Source organism: Macrotis lagotis, chromosome 2 (genome assembly GCF_037893015.1).
Source record: "Macrotis lagotis isolate mMagLag1 chromosome 2, bilby.v1.9.chrom.fasta, whole genome shotgun sequence".
Lineage (NCBI taxonomy): Eukaryota > Metazoa > Chordata > Mammalia > Peramelemorphia > Peramelidae > Macrotis > Macrotis lagotis.
Genome location: NC_133659.1, coordinates 96,467,911 through 96,485,994, shown reverse-complemented (window position 1 = coordinate 96,485,994; position 18,084 = coordinate 96,467,911). Strand labels below are relative to the sequence as shown.

The following is an 18,084-nucleotide window of genomic DNA, read 5'->3' as shown; positions in this document are numbered from 1 at the left end:
TCCAAATTGGGTGTGATGAGAGAGAAATCATATCCTTAAAGAGAACGGAATTCTCAGAGGTAACCAGATCAGACAATAAGATATCTGGGTTTTTTTTCCCCCAAATTAAAGGGAATAGTCCTTGTACTTTTGTTCAAACTCCACAGCTCCTTATCTGGAAACAGATGGTACTCTCCTTTGCAGACAGCCCCAAATTGTTCCCAATTGTTGCACTGATGGAATGAGCAAGTCCTTCAAGGTTGAACATCACTCCCATGTTGCTGTTAGGGTGTATAGTGTTTTTCTGGTTCTGCTTATCTCACTCAGCATCAGTTCATGCAAATCCCTCCAGGTTTCCCTGAAATCCCATCCCTCCTGGTTTCTAATAGAACAATAGTGTTCCATGACATACATATACCACAGTTTGCTAAGCCATTCCCCAATTGAAGGACATTTACTTGATTTCCAATACTTTGCCACCACAAACAGGGCTGCTATAAATATTTTTGTACAAGTAATGTTTTTACCCTTTTTCCTCCTCTCTTCAGGGTATAGACCCAGTAGTGGTATTGCTGGGTCAAAGGGTATGCACATTTTTGTTGCCCTTTGGGTATAGTTCCAATTAGCTCTCCAGAAGGGTTGGATGAGTTCACAGCTCCACCAACAGTGTAATAGTGTCCCAGATTTCCCACATCCCTTCCAACAATGATCATTATCCTTCCTGGTCATACTGGCCAATCTTAGAGGTGTGAGGTGGTACCTCAGAAAAGCTTTAATTTGCTTTTCTCTAATAATTAATGATTTAGAGCATTTTTTCATATGGCTATGGATTGCTTTGATCTCCTCATCTGTAAATTGCCTTTGCATATCCTTTACCCATTTGTCAATTGGGGAATGGCTTTTTGTTTTAAAAATATGACCCAGTTCTCTGTATATTTTAGAAATGAGTCCTTTGTCAGAATCATTAGTTGTAAAGATTGTTTCCCAATTTACTACTATTCTTTTGATCTTGATTACATTGGTTTTATCTGTGCAACAGCTTTTTAATTTAATGTAATCAAAATCATCTAATTGGTTTTGGGTGATGTTCTCCAACTCTTCCTTAGTCATAAACTGTTCCCCTTTCCATAGATCTGACAGGTAGACTAGTCCTTGACCTTCTAATTTGCTTATAGTATTGTTTTTTATGTCTATGTCCTGTAACCATTTGGATCTTATCTTGGTAAAGGGTGTGAGGTGTTGGTCTAATCTAAGTTTCTTCCATACTAACTTCCAATTATCCCAGCAGTTTTTATCAAAGAGGGAGTTTTTATCCCAGTGGCAGGACTCTTTGGGTTTATCAAACAGCAGATTACTATAATCATCTCCTGCTTTTACACCTAGTCTATTCCACTGGTCCACCACTCTATTTCTTAGCCAATACCAAACAGTTCTGATGACTGATGCTTTATAATATAATTTTAGATCGGGTAGTGCTAAGCCACCTTTATTTGCATTTTTTTTCATTAAGCTCCTGGCAATTCTTGACTTTTTATTTCACCATATGAATTTACTTACAATTTTTTCTAACTCATTAAAGTAATTTTTTGGAATTTTGATAGGTAGGGCACTAAACAGATAGTTTAGTTTTCGTAAAATTGTCATTTTTATTATATTAGCTCTCCCTATCCATGAGCAGTTGATATTTGCCCAGTTATTTAAATCTGATTTAATTTGTGTGAGAAGTATTTTATAATTGTTTTCAAAAACATTCTGAGTCTGTCTTGGCAAATAGACTCCCAAATATTTTACACTGTCTGAGGTTACTTTGAATGGGATTTCTCTTTCTAGCTCTTCCTGCTGTTTCTTGCTAGACATATATAGAAAAGTTGAGGATTTATGGGGGTTTATTTTATAACCTGCAACTTTGCTAAAATTGCTAATTGTTTCCAGTAGTTTTTTAGATGATTTCTTGGGATTCTCTAGGTAGACGAGTTTTGTCTCTTCCTTCCCAATTCTAATTCCTTCAATTTCTTTTTCTTCTCGAATTGCTGATGCTAACATTTCTAATACAATATTGAATAGTAGGGGTGATAATGGGCATCCTTGTTTGACCCCTGATCTTATTGGGAATGCCTCTAGCCTCTCCCCATTAAATATAATGCTTGTTGATGGTTTCAGATAGATACTGCTAATTATTTTAAGGAACAGACCATTTATTCCTACACTCTCTCTAGTGATTTTAATAGGAATGGATGCTGTATTTTGTCAAAAGCTTTTTCAGCATCTATTGATATGATCATATGATTTCTGATAGGTTTGTTATTGATATAATTGAGTATACTAACAGTTTTCCTAATATTGAACCATTCCTGCATTCCTGGAATAAATCCTACTTGATCATAATGTATTATCCTAGTGATGACTTGTTGTAGTCGTTTTGCTAAGATTTTATTTAGGATTTTTGCATCTATATTCAACAGACCAAAAGAATTCATCAGAACCAAATAAATGAAATCTTTTCTTTCAACTGCCTGGGATAGGTCTGCCAAGAGTAGAGATATCATTAAGGTCAATGATCTTAGTTTCTCAAAAGTCAGAGAGTAGTAGTAAGTATTAAATATCCAAGTATGCATTGGGCAATTGGTCAATAAGCAATTCTGTGTCTGGGAGAAAACAAGCAAGAGTAAAAGATGTCAGGCACCAATCAAAAGCTCAAATCTTAAAATCAGACAGTCTTGTCTAATTAGAAATGAGGACTTCATATAGTCTGTATTCACAATCAATTAATACTTAAAACATATATGTGAAAATAATTTTTATAATTCACATATCTGCAAAACTTTCTGATAATGTCTCCTCCATAAGCCCTCGTGAGTGATAAGTCCTCTCCATCTTAGTCCTGAAGTTTTAGGCAGAACAATGATGCATTATACTTTAGTCCACATACATGCCTCATCTTGGCATGCCACTGTTCTGCAATATTTTGCATGTATATATTTGCATTTCTTATTAATGATAACTAAATTTATTGTTCTTTTATCTCTAGTTCTATTTTGGTGGTTAGTTGTTTAGGCAGTGGCGGGAAGTCCCTAAAACAGAAATCAGATAACTGAGGTGATTCATTTTCTGAGGAATTTATAATGAATGCAATTTAAAATTCTCATCATTTGCAGATCATGATTCATGTTAAGATTCAATAGTTCCCCAAAAAGGTCAGCCTGGAAAAGAATCATTGGCAAGAATGAGAGATGGCTCAGTATCTCAGATCAATAAAGAATGGAGAGCAAAAGAAATTAGAAAGGAGGAAACTTTATGAAATATTCCATATTAGACTTTTGGGCATGGTTAAGCACTATTCATGCTCTACCTCTGGACTGATGTCTGTTCTAGATGAGAAAGTAAAGGAACCTGAGAAAAATGTGCCTACTAGGTGTTTAGGTAGAATAAAACAGAAATCATGGTTCTGTTTTCTCAGAAATGTAGGTATTCAACTCAATAAACATTTTAAATAGCCTATAAGAATAAGATTATAAAGACAAAAACAGTCTCTCAAGGAGCTTGCAAATATGTGAATACAAGGTAATTTGAAGAGGAAGATACCACTAACAAATTGGGGGAAAGGCTCAAGAAAAGCTTGATGAAGTTGCTTCAGAAACTAAGCTAAAATTTGAAGGAAGTTAAAAATTCTAAGAGAAAGAGGTAAGGAGGAAGTACATTCCAAACATGAGGAATGACCTATAGAAGAGTATGGAGGTGGGAAATGAAAAATGTATTCAGGGAACAATTAGCAAATAAATTTGGGTTCAATTAAAGAAAGCAAGAAAAGGAATAACATGAAATGAGTCTTGAAAGGTTAGAAAGGGGTCAGGTTTTGGATCTTAATGGAGGCCACTGGAAAATTTTGAGCAGGAAAGTGAAAAGATCCATGTCTTAGAAATATGAGTGAGGAATATATTACAGAATGGAAAAAGTAGAAGGGAGACCAATTAGGAGTTTACTATTATATTCTGAGTAAAAGATAATGAGGTCTAAATTACAGTAGAACCTGTGTGAGAATAAGAGATGCTGAAGAAGTATAATTAAAAACATCTGGTGATTGATTAGTGAGGGATGAAGTGAAGACTGAAGCAACAAAGATGACTTCAAGGTTGCAAAACTGAGACATCACAAAAGCTATCAAGGTCTGTCAAAACTGATGGTTGCTAAGAATGTCTTCAGTTTCTAAATGTAACCCATATTCAAAGATCCCTAGCTCTGGTTTATAAGATCAAGTCAAAGTGTCTCATAAATCATTCTTTTTTTTAGCTTATGCCCAAACCCTGTGTTTCCTTGAAAACCTCAGTATTTGGCCTATTTTGCCAATTGGGTTCTCAGATGGGAATATCAGAATACGGTCTGTGTTTAAATCTTAACAAATGTGGGTAAAAGAGCCTTCACCTTCTGTACAAACATTCAGGTTACCAAATAAGTAGATATGGGGCAGACTCTACTTCATTCCAAAGAAAGAATCCAAAACATAAAACATTCACAAGAGATTACAAACTATCAACACAATGGTTCTTGAGGTGGAGCCAAGATGGCAGAGATAAGGCAGGGAGTTGCCTGAGCTCTCTCCAATCTCTCTTACAACAACTTTAAATCAAGTCTCAAAAGTGATTCTGCAGCAACAGAACTCAGAAAAGAATGGTGAAACAACTTTCCAACCTTAGAACTTAGAAGGGCTGTAGGAAAGATCCATCCCACTTGCATAAAGGAGAAACCCATCCCAGGACAGGCAGTGTTCTGGTCAGTTAGAGAGGGCTCCTAGCCCAGCACAGATCAGCAACCCAAGGTCCCAGGGTCCCAACTCAGCAGGGCAGCTGTGAGGGCTTCAGCCCTGGAGTAGCAGGCTAGTGGCAAGGCCTGGCAGGGTCGGAGCAGGCGCAAATAGCAAGAAAGCTGCTAGCCCCAGAGGCCCAGTGCAGCAAGTTACTACTAGGCTCTTGCACCAGTTCAAGAGCAACTTTAAAAGCTACTATTATGACAGGAAAGAGCAAAATGAATTCAAAAGAGGAAAACATTAAAATGTCTACATGGGAAGCCTCAAAGAAAAAGAAGAATTGGTTTCTGGCCCAGAAAGTCATCCTAAAAGAACTCAGAAAGAACTTTAAAAAATCAAATAAGAAAGACAGAATAACAATTAGGAAAAGAAATGAGGTATATGCAAAAAAATTATTAAAAATGTCAACAGCTTGGTAAAGAAAGCACAAAAAAAGATGAAAATTCACTGAAGAAAACAACTAATGAGAAAGTACAATTGGTCAAATAGATAAGAAAGTACAAGAAAATTCACTAAGGAAAAGAATTCCTTAAAAATAAGAATTGGCCAAATTTTTAAAAAAGGCACAAAAGCTTATGAAAGAAAAATAAAAATCAAAAGAATGAAAAAATAGAAGAAAATGTAAAGATCTCAATAGAAAAACAAATGACCCTTAAAATTAGATCCAGGAGAAATAATTTAAAAATTGACTACCTGAAAGCCATGATCAAGAAAATAGCCTAGACAGCATCTTTCAAGAAATTATCAAGGAAAATTGTCCTGATATCCTAAACCCAGAGGTTAAAATAATAATCACCTCCTGAAAGAGATCTCAAAATGAAAACTCTCAAGAATATTATAGCCAAATTCCAGAACTTAAGGGCAAGGAGAAAATACTACAAGCAGGTACAAGGAAATAATTCAAATATTGGGGAGTCACAGTCAGAATTACATAGAATTTAGTAGCTTTTACATTAAAGGATCAAAGGTCTTGGAATCTGATATTCTAAAAGGCAAAGTAATTTGGTTACAACCAAGAATCTATTATCCAGCAAACCAATCATTATCTTGTAGGGAAAAAAAAATTTAATGTAAAAGAGGGCTTTTAAATATTTTTGACTGATGAAAAGATCAGCACTGAACAGAAAATTCAAATTTTAAATAGAAGACTCAAAAGAAGCATAAAAAGGTAAACAAGAAAGAAAAAACAAGATATTCAATAAGACTAAATTTTTTACATTTCTACTTGTAACTCTTCAGAACTTTATTAGGTTAGTTAGAAGGAGTATACACAGAGAGTGCATATATAAGTTGATTTTGATGGGTTGATATAAAAAAAATTAAGGAGTGAGAAAGAGAATTGCATTGGAAGAAGAGGAAGGGAAAGGCAGAATGGATAAATTATATCACATTAAGAGGTATGAATGGGGGTGGCTAGGTGGTGTAGTAGATAAAGCACAGGCCTTGGAGTCAGAAGTACCTGGGTTCAAATCCGGTTTCAGACACTTAATAATTACCTAGCTATGTGGCCTTGGGCAAGCCACTTAACCCCATTTGCCTTGCAAAAAAAAAAAAACAACCTAAAAAAAGAGGTATGAATGGCCTATTACTGTGGAAAGAAAGAAGGCAAGGTTAAGCACTCCTTGAAACTTAAACTCTCATTGGATTTGGCTCAAAGAGGGAATAACATACATACTTAGATGGGTATAGAAATCTGTCTAACTAGGGAAGTAGAAAGGAAAAACAAGAAAGGGAAAGAGTGCTGACAGCAAACCACTAGTGAAGAGGGACAGTGTGAAAGAAGAGAGAGAAAAGTATAAACAGGTGGAAATAGTTTAGGGGAAATAACTGGTGAGTAATAAGTGTGAATATGAATGGGATGAACTCTCCCATAAAATTGAAAAAAATAGCAGAATGAATTAAAAATCAGAAACTTAAAATATGTTCTTTACAAGAAACACAGTTGAAGCAGAGAAACACATAGTAATGGCAAAAGACAGGAGCATAATCTATTATGCTTTAACCAAAAGGGGAAAAAAAAGCAGGGGAAGCAATCCTGATCTCAAAGTAAAAAACAAAAATAGAACTAAATAAAAGAAACAAGTAAGGAACTCTATCTTGCTAAAATGTACCATACAGCATTCAAATTTCTAAAGAAGTTAAATGAATTACAAGAGGAAATAGACAGTAAAACTATACTTTTACTTTCCCTTTTTTAGAACTAGATAAATCTAATTACAAAATAAAGAAGTTAAGGAGGTGAATAGAATTTTAGAAAAGTTACCTATGTTAAGAAAATTGAATAGAGCTAAGAGGAAATGTACATTTTTCTCAGCTGTAAATGGCACCTACACAAAACTGACTAGGTATTAGGACATAAAAATCTCACAACCAAATGCAGAAATATTAAATGCCTCCTTGTATCATGATGCAATAAAAACTTTATTCCATAAAAAGCAATGGAATAATTGATTAAAAATTAGAGGGCAGCTAGGTGGTGCAGTAGATACATCAGCAGCCCTGGAGTCAGGAGAACCTGAGTTCAAATTCATCCTCAGTCACTTAATAATTGCCTAGCTGTGTGACCTTGAGCAAGTCACTTAATGCCATTGCCCCTTAAATTAAAAAAAATAGAAACTAAATAATTTCAAAGGAGTGAGTGAAAAAGTAAATCATAGAAAACAGTCAATAATTTCATCAAAGAGAATGACAAAAATGAGACAATGTATCAATATTAATGAAATGCAGCCAAAGCAGGACTTGGAGGAAAATTTGTATCTCTAAATACTTATAGCAATAAAATAGACAAAGAACAAACCAATAAATTGGGTATACAACTAAAAAAAAGCTTGTTATCTGACTCATGATTGATATATGACTTTAAAAGAATATACCTTACTCAAAGGGAACAAAAGCAAAGACTAGGGAAAAATTTCATTTTATATTGAATGAAAAGCATACATTAAGTGCTTCCTATAGGCTAAATAAAAAAATATTTTCAGGTGAAAAAAATCTAGGAATGGGGAGAAAATAAGGGGGAGGAAAGCATTTCAATGTAGGGCAAAGTACTGACTGCTGGACTTGAAGTCAGGAAGGCCAAGTTCAAAGTCAATTTCAGATAGACCATCAGTGAGCATTCAATGAGTCCTGATGAGACTGTGTAATGTAAAGTACAAGCAATTACAATGAAGAAATATCCTAATCACTTATAGAGAAATGTTAAAACAACTGAGTTTTCACCGTGGACATAACAAATTATCCAAAGTGATAGAGTCAGAAAAAAAGTCAATATTGGAATGTCTGTAGGAATATAGGCACACTACTATACTACTGAGGAAGCTGTGAATTGGCTCAACTATTTTGGAAAACAGTTTCGAATTATGTGAGAATTCACTCATTCACATCCCTGCATTTTAGCTATTCCATTACTGATTATATTCCCCAAGAAGATCAAAGACAAAGATAAAGATGCCAGGTGATTCAGGGAGCAATGCAAAAAATGCATAGTGGATGGAGGTAAGTTGGCAGCATATTAACAATGATGAGCAACGCATAAGAAGGGTTAACAAATACATCATCAATATCTAGAGAATAAGGTAACAGGCAAATAGTCTGATTACTGTGTACATCTTCACAAAATATTAAACTACACAGAGTAAGATGTCCAGAGCACTGTGAAAATCTTTTATGTAGTATTTATGGAATGAAACAAATAAAAACTATATGAACTGAGAAAGTTTGGATTGTAATGTCTGCATTTTTAGGAGGCACACATGCATTGGTAATATTACATATCTGACTGAGAATTAAAATATTCACCTTAGTAAAGTTAATGCAGCTCCTTACTCTTTTGTCATTTAGGTATGGTTATGAGTAAGATGAAGAAAATAGTAACTAAAGTAGCTCACCAAGAAGATGCTTTTTCTCTCCCTTCTCTGAGACAACCTTTTGATGAATAACGATTAAGTAATAAATAAATGAGGTAAGTTCTAAGGATGAGCTGATATCAAATAGCCCTATCTATCAGAAGATGCACTATGGCAGAGAAGGGGATAGAATGGCCATGGCAGTTCCAACATCATAAATCCCCATACCAATGGCTCCTCTCATGAAGGATCTCTAGCTTTCTACCAAAGAATATCCAAGACAGTAAGTAATGCTTCTTATTATTTCAGGTTCTTTCTAGTTATATTTTAGTATTCTTCACCTTAAAAAGAACAGGCTACTTTCAGTCTCTCTTTTTTAGTATTCTTACCTATAAAATGATTCTTTCTTTTACCTCTCTTTGTTTAAGGGCAGCAACAAATAACAACAAGGTCAGAATGAGTTAGTTACTGCTTCTTTCTATTACCCAGTTTTTTCTCTGAAGGATTTTTATGCTGGTACTGGAGGTAAGTATACTTTTTTGAAGCAAGACCCCTTCGGATTTCACCTGGTATTTAATACTGAAACTTGATACCCTTCGGCTTTAAATACACATGATGTTTCAGATTTCCATAATTATAAAATTTATATTCAATTCCCATATTTACTTATAAAAAATACAAATTAAAGACTAGTAATAAAAAATCCTACCTTTATCATTCTAGAGAGATCGCCAGCATCTGCTAACTCCAGAACTATATTTAGTTCATTGTCTTCAATGAATGAAGCATAATATTTAATTACATTTGGATGATTCAGTTGCTAAGAAAGAAAGTAAACAAAAAATTAATGTTTCCTTACTCTATAAAGTGAAAACTTAAACTTTATTCCTCAACTTAAGAAAATCTATATTACACTAATAAACAGGATTTTATTTTATAACCATACATTATTACTTGATAACTCAAATATTTATTGAACTTTTCCTATATTTGAGGCAATATAAGGGTAAAATGAAGAGAAGATAGAATTTCTTCTTTCAAGGATTTGTAACCTAGTAATTAGGCTAAAATAATATAGCAGCAACAACAATTAATATTTAAAAAGTGATATATGGGGGCGGCTAGGTGGTGCAGTGGATAAAGCACCGGCCCTGGAGTCAGGAGTACCTGGGTTCAAATCTGGTCTCAGACACTTAATAATTACCTAGCCATGTGGCCTTGAACAAGCCACTTAACATCATTGCCTTGCAAAACCTTTAAAAAAAAAGTGATTTATGGTTTATAAAGGCAAGGTTTATCACTCTCATTTTACACATAAGACAACTGAGACAGAGTTGGTTGTGACTTTTCCAAGGTTTCACAAATTAGTAAAATCAGAATTCAGGTCTCTTCTAATTCTATTAATTTTTCTACTACACATTGCTGCCTAAATGGTAAACAAGAATACAAAGAACCAGGAGTTTAGAGGAAGAAAAGATAATTTCCAGTTGGGAAAAGTCAAAAGAAACTTCATTTAAAAAAAAGTAGCTAAGACATACCTCAAAGGTCTCATAGACAGAAAGAATAATACTATTAATGAAGGGAGAAAAATAAGTTTAGGGAACATAAAGTATTTCAATTTAGCTGAAATTCTGCATTTGTGCTAGGGAGTATGGGGTTAAACCTCTAAATATAAGTTGGGAATAATATTATGAGGGGTTTAAAGGCCATGTTGAAAGATTTGGACTTCAATCGTTTCTTAATTCCTAGAACCAGGGTTCACAATCTAGGGTCCATGAACTTGCTATATATGTATATATGTAGGCACACACATATATGCAATATACATTCAGACATATATACCCCCATATATATATATATATATATATATATATAATATATATATATATATATATATAAATATATACATGCATTACACAGTTTTGAAAATTGTGTTTGAATATAATTAGTTTCTTGTATATCGCAATTTAGGTGTCATTCTCACCTCTTCACATTCTCTCCCCCCACTTACAACCATTCAGTTGCCAAATACCTTATAACATCTTTTCCATACACACCCAAATTCTCTTCTCTGACTCTAGTAGTTCTTCATCACTTCTAGGATAAAATAGAAAATCCTACTTGGTTTTTAAAGCCCTTTATAACCCAGTCCTTCCTATCCTATAGGTCTTACACATTTTTCCCTTCTACATAATCTGCAATTCTGTGATAGTGGCTTCCTTGCTGTTCCTCACACAAGATACTCTACACCTCCCAAATTTTTCATTTTCCCTGGATGTTCCTTTGCCTGGAATTCTAGCCTTTCTCATCTTCATCTCCTGGTTTCTCTGGCTTCCTTCAAGTTCCAGCTAAAATCTCGCCTTCTACAAGGGGGCCTTCTTTCTATGATTATCTCTCATTTACCCCGTCTCTCTATATCTTGTCTATATAGTCATCTGCATGTTGTCTCCTCCATTATTAGACTTTGAGATTCTTGAGAGAAAGGATTTTTGTTTTGCTTTTCTTTCCATTCTTGTGCTTACCACAGGGCCAGTTATATAATAAACAGCATAATAAATACATATTGCCTTGACTTGAGGAGGGGTTCATAAATTTCACTTGCTTGTCAAAAGTACTGATGACATATAAAATGTTTAGAACTCTAGCACTAGAGGATAAAAGGTTTTTAAAAATGGGAGTGGCAAAATTTGGGAAGTTTAATTTGGCAACACTATGTAGGCAAATTGTAGGAGAGATGGAGGTAAGGAGACAAATTAAGAGACTAAAGGAACATCTCAGGCAAAAGATAATTATAATCTAAACTAAGGTTGGAGCTAAAGAAATGGAAGGAGGGTAAGAGAAAAATGAAGCTAGAGTCTCCAGAACTGTGCAATCTATTGGAATGGGAAAGAATAGGGAAGATTCAAACTTTACTCCAAAGTTTTGGGGCAATGACAGTGTCATTAACAGCAAGAAATTAAAATGGGAACTCAAAGTAAGAGTTAGAATTTAGGATAAGAAAATAGTGAAAGAAGAAAGGATGATGGCACAGATTTTAGATATGTTGATTTTGTAGACTGATACTTAAAATTGAGACAGTGACAGAGAATGAAGATATAAATGTTGGAGTATTTTTTATAAAGGCAATAATTAAATTTTTAAGAGAGAATGAGATTCCTTAAGAAGAGCCCATAGAGAAAGAAAAAAGAACATACTACTGAAAAAGATCCAAATTAATGAAGAAATATAAGGAGGACAATCCAGGCACAAAAGTGAAAAAAGAATAATCAAAGAGATAATAACAAATAGAATAATAGTTCCACAGAAATAAAGGTAGAATAAAAAAAATGAATGGAGAAGAGAGTAAAACAGTAGCAAAAGTTACTGTGAGATCCAGGAATAAAACTTAGAAAAATGACCTTGAATTTGGCAATTAGGAAATTTTTTTAGAGCAAGATTTTTAATCTGGGGTCCATGTAGTGGTCTGGCAACTTGTATTGGGGTGGGGGGAGATACAATTTCTGTTCATAAACTTTTGATTCCCTTTGCAACCTTATTAATTCAAAACTTCTGAATAGGGGACCCAAATACTTCAAAAGATTGCCAAAGGGATTTGTGCAATGTCAAATTCTTAAGACTTAATTTTTTTCAATTAAAAATATTTTTTCCTCCTTATCATCAAAGGGGATAAAAATGAAAAACTAAACCTTTCTAAGAAGCAGGAAGAGGCAAGAAAAATAAATTCCCATAATGTCTATGTATAAAAATGGGTGTCTCATTTTAGACAGTCCCCCTTCAAATCACATGCTTCATCACTAGTCCTCTGGAAACATGGCTAATCACTACTACCTTGATCAGAATTAAGTCTATTAAAGTCTTTCATTTTTATCAAGTTGCTATTATAGTGAAAGTTGTTCTTCTACTCAACTTTCTAGAGTTCTTAATGCTACAAAGATTATTCCCTAAAGCAAAACAAAATTCAGCTCTCCATAATTTTCAACCTCTGGCTCTAAAGTTCAGCACTTTAGAGTTAAACATAATTATGACAAACATTTAAACTTTTAGGATTATAGCTTCACAGAACTGAAGGCCATTAAGGACAGCCTTCTCATTTTACAGATGAGGATATTAAAGCACAAAGTGATTGAGTGTCTTGACCAAAGTCACAGTTAGATTGGAACCCAGTTCTTGATGAAAGACTAATGCATCCTATCCACTATGACACCTAGCTGCCTGAGTTGCAATATTATTTTTCTTTAAATCTAATGCCTATTAATGCATCAAACGTTTAAGTGCCTAAGTATAATAAACCAGGGTAAGTAATGTACAAAGACAAGGATCCCTATCATGGTGGATTTTACAGTCTCATCCATACAAAAGACAGTCATCATATCCCCCTTCAAAAGCTTCTCTTCTCGATCATGAAAAAGGGTAAAAACATCACTTGTACAAAAATCTTCATAGCTGCCCTGTTTGTGGTGGCAAAGAAATGGAAATCAAATCAATGTCCATCAATTAGGGAATGCCTGAATAAATTGTGGTATATGTATGTTATGGAGCACTACTGTTCTATTAGAAACCAGGAAGGATGGGAATTCAGAGAAGCCTAGAAGGATTTGCATGAACTGATGCTGAGCAAGATGAGCAGAACTGGAACACTGTACACACTAACAGCAAAGTGAGGTTGATGATCAGTTTTAATGGACTTGCTCATTCCATCAGTGTAATAAATCAGGGACAATTTTAGGGTATCTATGATAGAGAATACCATCTGTATCCAAAAAAAGAATTGTGGAGTTTAAACAAAGACCAAAGACTATTTAATTCAAAAAAATTATCTTATTATGTAATTTTGCTATCTCTTATATTTTATTTTTTCCTTAAGGATATAATTTCTCTCTCAACATATTCTATTTTGACAATGTATAACATGTAAACAATGTAAAAACTATCAGACTGTCTTTTGCAGGGAGTGGTGGGAGGGAAGCAAGATTGGGGAAAAATTGTAAAATTCAAAAAAAAATTTTAAAAAAGCTCCTCTTCACTCAGTTAAATATTCTTATCTCTTTCTTGTTTTTCATATTTTAAAAGTTTCAAGGACCCTTCCTATCTTGGTTACTCATCTGAAATTTGCTTCAATTTATTTTTCTGAAAATATAATGCTTGCAGTCAAACTATTTTCAAAATGTGAAATACTGAATTCATAGTATAGTGGGACTATTACCTCATTTGATTTGGCTGTTATATTTCTACTGATACTAGTAGATCTAGTTATTTATCAATTACTAGGTCACATTAAACTTGAAGCTAATTACTGCCCCTTCCCCTAAAAAAAAACCTGAATGTGGTACTTCATATTTATCCTTGATCAAGTCCATTTCAGTCTATCAAGACAACTGAGTCATATTTCTGTTATCTCATTTATTAGTAACCCTTACAAATGTTATCATATATATACATCTCCTAAGAATGCTTCCTATGTCTTCATCCAAGTTACTGATTAAAATGTTGACTGTGATTCCACCTAAGGACTAAATAATCCACATATTTACAAAGATATTAAACAAGACATACAAATATCTTGTTGAAATCAAGGTACATTATAGCTATAGCACTTCTCAGATCTGCTAGTCTAGACTATGATCTTTAAGACAGATACTCAGAGTGCTAGACTGTCAGGAAGACCTGAGTTCAAATCTAGCCTAATCCATTTATAAATCATGTGTCACATGGTGATCATTTAACCTCTGTCTCTCTCATTTGTAAAAAGGAGAGCCTATCTGTTGTGACTATTGTGAGGATCAAATGAACTTTCTATAAAGTGCTTTGAAAGTGCCATATAAATGTTAATCATTACTGTTGTTCTTATTATTGCATTCCACAAAGATAGAACTGGAGAAGGAGAGCATGAAATGCCCAGATGGGAGGCTGATAGGATGGATGGGCTAGGACTGACTCAATGATAGAAATTTTTAAATATTACAAGTGTAAATACAACCTTCCCCTAACACACAACAAAATTATTTTGTAATAAACCAGTTCACAATAATTACAGTAAATACTCAAAACCTTCATATACTCAGCAAGGTACAATTTTTAAAACTGATCTTGAGTGTACAGATACTCCAAGTTCTTATTAGCATTTTTAACCTTGATCTACCTCCAAACGCTCTCTCTACTTAATTTTGTATATCTTCTGTAGTCATATTACCTTAGTAACACAAGCAGCCTAATCAAAAAATGCGTTAGAAGAGAAGATGAATAATAACTTAAGTCTTGTGTACATAATCTTAGTAGGTGAGACACTGAAAATATGAATCTTTAAATGCTCTCTACATCTGTTCTGCATATACCTGGAAGCCAATTCAAAAGAAAATGAAAACATAAAACACACACACACACACACACACACACACACACACACACACACACACAAAATCTTGTGTCATCTGAACCATATTTGACTCTCCTTCCTCAAGCAAATACGTACCTTTTTCTATATCATAATTACTCAGATTATAGTTCAAATACCATATGCTAATTTGACATCAAAATGATCTGTCAATCTGTAAAATTAGATCTTTGGCTTCTTTTTGCATCCCTAGTGCTCCATATAGGGCCTGACACATAGTGGCACTTAATTATTGTTTAGGGCTTTTCCTGTTAACATAAGATGCCAATATTCCTTCTACCAAGATTCCACTATATGAAGTGCTGCTTGAAACAACTTTTCTTCTTCATTCATTTGAGCTGTGCCTGACTCTTTGGGGTTTTCATGGCAATAGAGTGGCAATTTCATTTTATAGATGAGGGAAATGGTGGCAAACTGAGTGAAGTAACTTGCCCAGGGTCCCACTGTAAGTGTCTGAGACAAGAAGATGAGCCTTTCCTAACTCCAGGCCCAGCACTTTATCCTCCATGCCACCTGGATGACCTGAAAATAATTAGGCTGTTAAGTATATCTTGGCACTCTATCCATTGTGCCACCTAGATACCCTTGAAACAATTAGGCTATTAATTCTATCTTGAAACTCTTTTCATTATATAAAGATGGAAATTTTATTTGAAAAAAAAAAGGATCTGGGTTCAAATATCAGTTCTTCTACTTGCTACCTTCACCAGTCACAATCTTTAAAGTGTTATTGTTCTCATCTATAAAATAAAGAAACTGGACAATTATCACCATAATTATCTTTAGCATAATGAGGATTTTTTCAAATCTTGTTTTCTATATATGTCATAATTAAATTCTACTATCAATATATCAAAACTTTTTTTTATCTGGTACTTACTTTAAGGAGATCTATTTCTTTGATGCAGTCAGCACGAGCCTTGGCATCCATTAAATCAAATATCTATTTTAAAAAAATCCAAAAAAATATTTTTAAATGAATACCAACTACACTTAGATTAAGAAGACATACATCTAGGTATAATTCTGATTGTTACAGCATACATTCCTTACCATAGTAACTTCCATAACTTTCCAATTTTTACTTCATATAGCTTTTTCATACCTACATTCTAGTCTAGCTAAGCAGTTTAATTACCATCATATGCTTCCTTTCTGTATGTACAGGTCACTTACAAAGCCTGAAAAGTACATTTCTGCCTGATGAAATCGTTCTCTTCCTTGAAATCTTGCCACTTCCTGCATAGAGCTTTCCTATTCCCTCTTCTCATCCCCAGGTAAAAGTGTTACTTCTTTGTCCCTATCATACCTTAGTATATTTATTTATTTACAGGTCAAAAAACTTAAAGAGTTCCTTAACAATAATGACTATACAGTTTTTACCTTAGCATATTTTACCTTGTAACCCACAATAAATGCTTGTTGGATTGAATATGCAATAACATATTTTACCACCAAGTTGTTTGATTAGTACAACATTTTAAGACAGGACAGATTCAAATCCTAGCTTTGCCATTTACTACCCATGTTACTTTGGATAAATCATTAACCTGTAAAATGAGGGGTTTAGACAAGATGACCTCTAAGCAGGTACTTTCCACCTTTAAGTTTATAATCCTAGACTATTAAACATTAAAGACATTCAATAATGAAAATGAAAAACAAAGGAGTTAAAGTTTTCTTTAGTTAGGTCTTAAATTTCACAGATGTGCACAGAGTGCTCCTCATGAAACATACAGTACAGAGAACATTCTGGGTATGGGCAATAGCCAAGATAAAGGAATGGAAATGGGAGATGGAATATAATGTGTGCCAAACAAATAGACCAGTATGGCCAGATCACAGAATTCTTGTAAAGGAGTCAAGTATAAGAAACCTGGAAAAATAAGGTCAAAAAGAGCTTTAGATGACAGAAGGCTTTATATTAGTGGGATAATATAATCAAGTCTATGCTTTAAGAAAATCACCTTGTAAGCTGAGGTCAGACTAGAGGGAAGAAAAACTTGAAGCAATGAGAATAATTAGAAAGCTGTTACAATAAAGTGGGTGAGAGGTGACAAGGGTCTGAATGAGAAGAGAATCAAAGGAGAACAGGGACTGGAGTTCCAGATTCAGAAATCTTGGAGGTAGAACTCTTCCAAGTGATGGTAAGGTCTAAGTGACTAACCACATTAGCAGCTATCTGAATGGATACAGAATTCTCTGAAATGATTACAAGAGAAGGGGTTGACTAGGAAGATTGTTAGATGCCAAACTCTCTGAAGGAAGGTGGGAGAAATATCAACAGATAGTAGGATCAGGAAAAGATGGAATAGTAAGATGCCATGAAATTAGGAGCATGTGTTTAGAAACAGAAGGGATTGTAAAAGTCCCCCAGTTCAAAAATTTTAAGTTGCATTTTAAGTGAGGGCCAAAACAAGCTCAGGAACCTACTCAAGATCACACAATAGCAGAGTCTTTTCTATGCCTCCTAATGTGTCTCTTCTTCCTTTGAGGCTCAGCTGATCTCTACAAGTGAAAATAACCTTTCCTTCTCTAAAGTTTCAGTAGCACCGTGTTGGTCACTTTGTTTGGACTTTTTACATTTCACCTTCTAGATATACATACATACATACATACTATATGTACGTACCTAATTATCTCTTTGGCATCATCTTTGGGCCTGAGCACAAAGCACACAACAGTTTGTTAAATGGAATTGAGTTCTTTATTGAAATTGAAAAAAACGGTCTGGAAATGGCAATTGGTACAAAAAATTATGTGAACTAAATGGCCTAAACTTCCCTCTACATTTACAGATCCATGACAAAAAAGAGGCAAGAGCATTAAGTACTATAATAGTATAATATTCTAAATCTTCAGAGGTCAGAATTCAGCTATCTCAGCAAGACAAGGAAATAAACCAGAGCTGGTTGGGTTTTTTTTTTTTTCATGTCATGGACCCATAGAGCAATCTGGTGAAGCTTCTTCTTAGGAGGTTTTTAAATGCATAACAAGAACAATAAAAATAATGAAAATTCACATAGCACTTACAATGTGCCAGGAAATGTATTATTCCCTTCACAATG

The 18,084-nt window shown here is 34.2% G+C and overlaps 1 protein-coding gene across 3 annotated transcripts in view; it reads right to left on the bottom strand.

The window, feature by feature from the left end:
• The window catches only part of NEK7 (NIMA related kinase 7), a 190,550-nt gene that overhangs the window by 61,825 nt on the left and 110,641 nt on the right, over positions 1–18,084 (bottom strand). For all 3 annotated transcript variants that reach the window (XM_074222291.1, XM_074222293.1, XM_074222292.1), the window contains 2 exons: positions 15,897–15,959; positions 9,335–9,445 (listed from right to left, as the gene is read on the bottom strand). In XM_074222291.1, the coding sequence (XP_074078392.1) occupies positions 9,335–9,445; positions 15,897–15,959 (174 nt within the window). The remainder of the gene's footprint in view (positions 1–9,334; positions 9,446–15,896; positions 15,960–18,084) is intronic.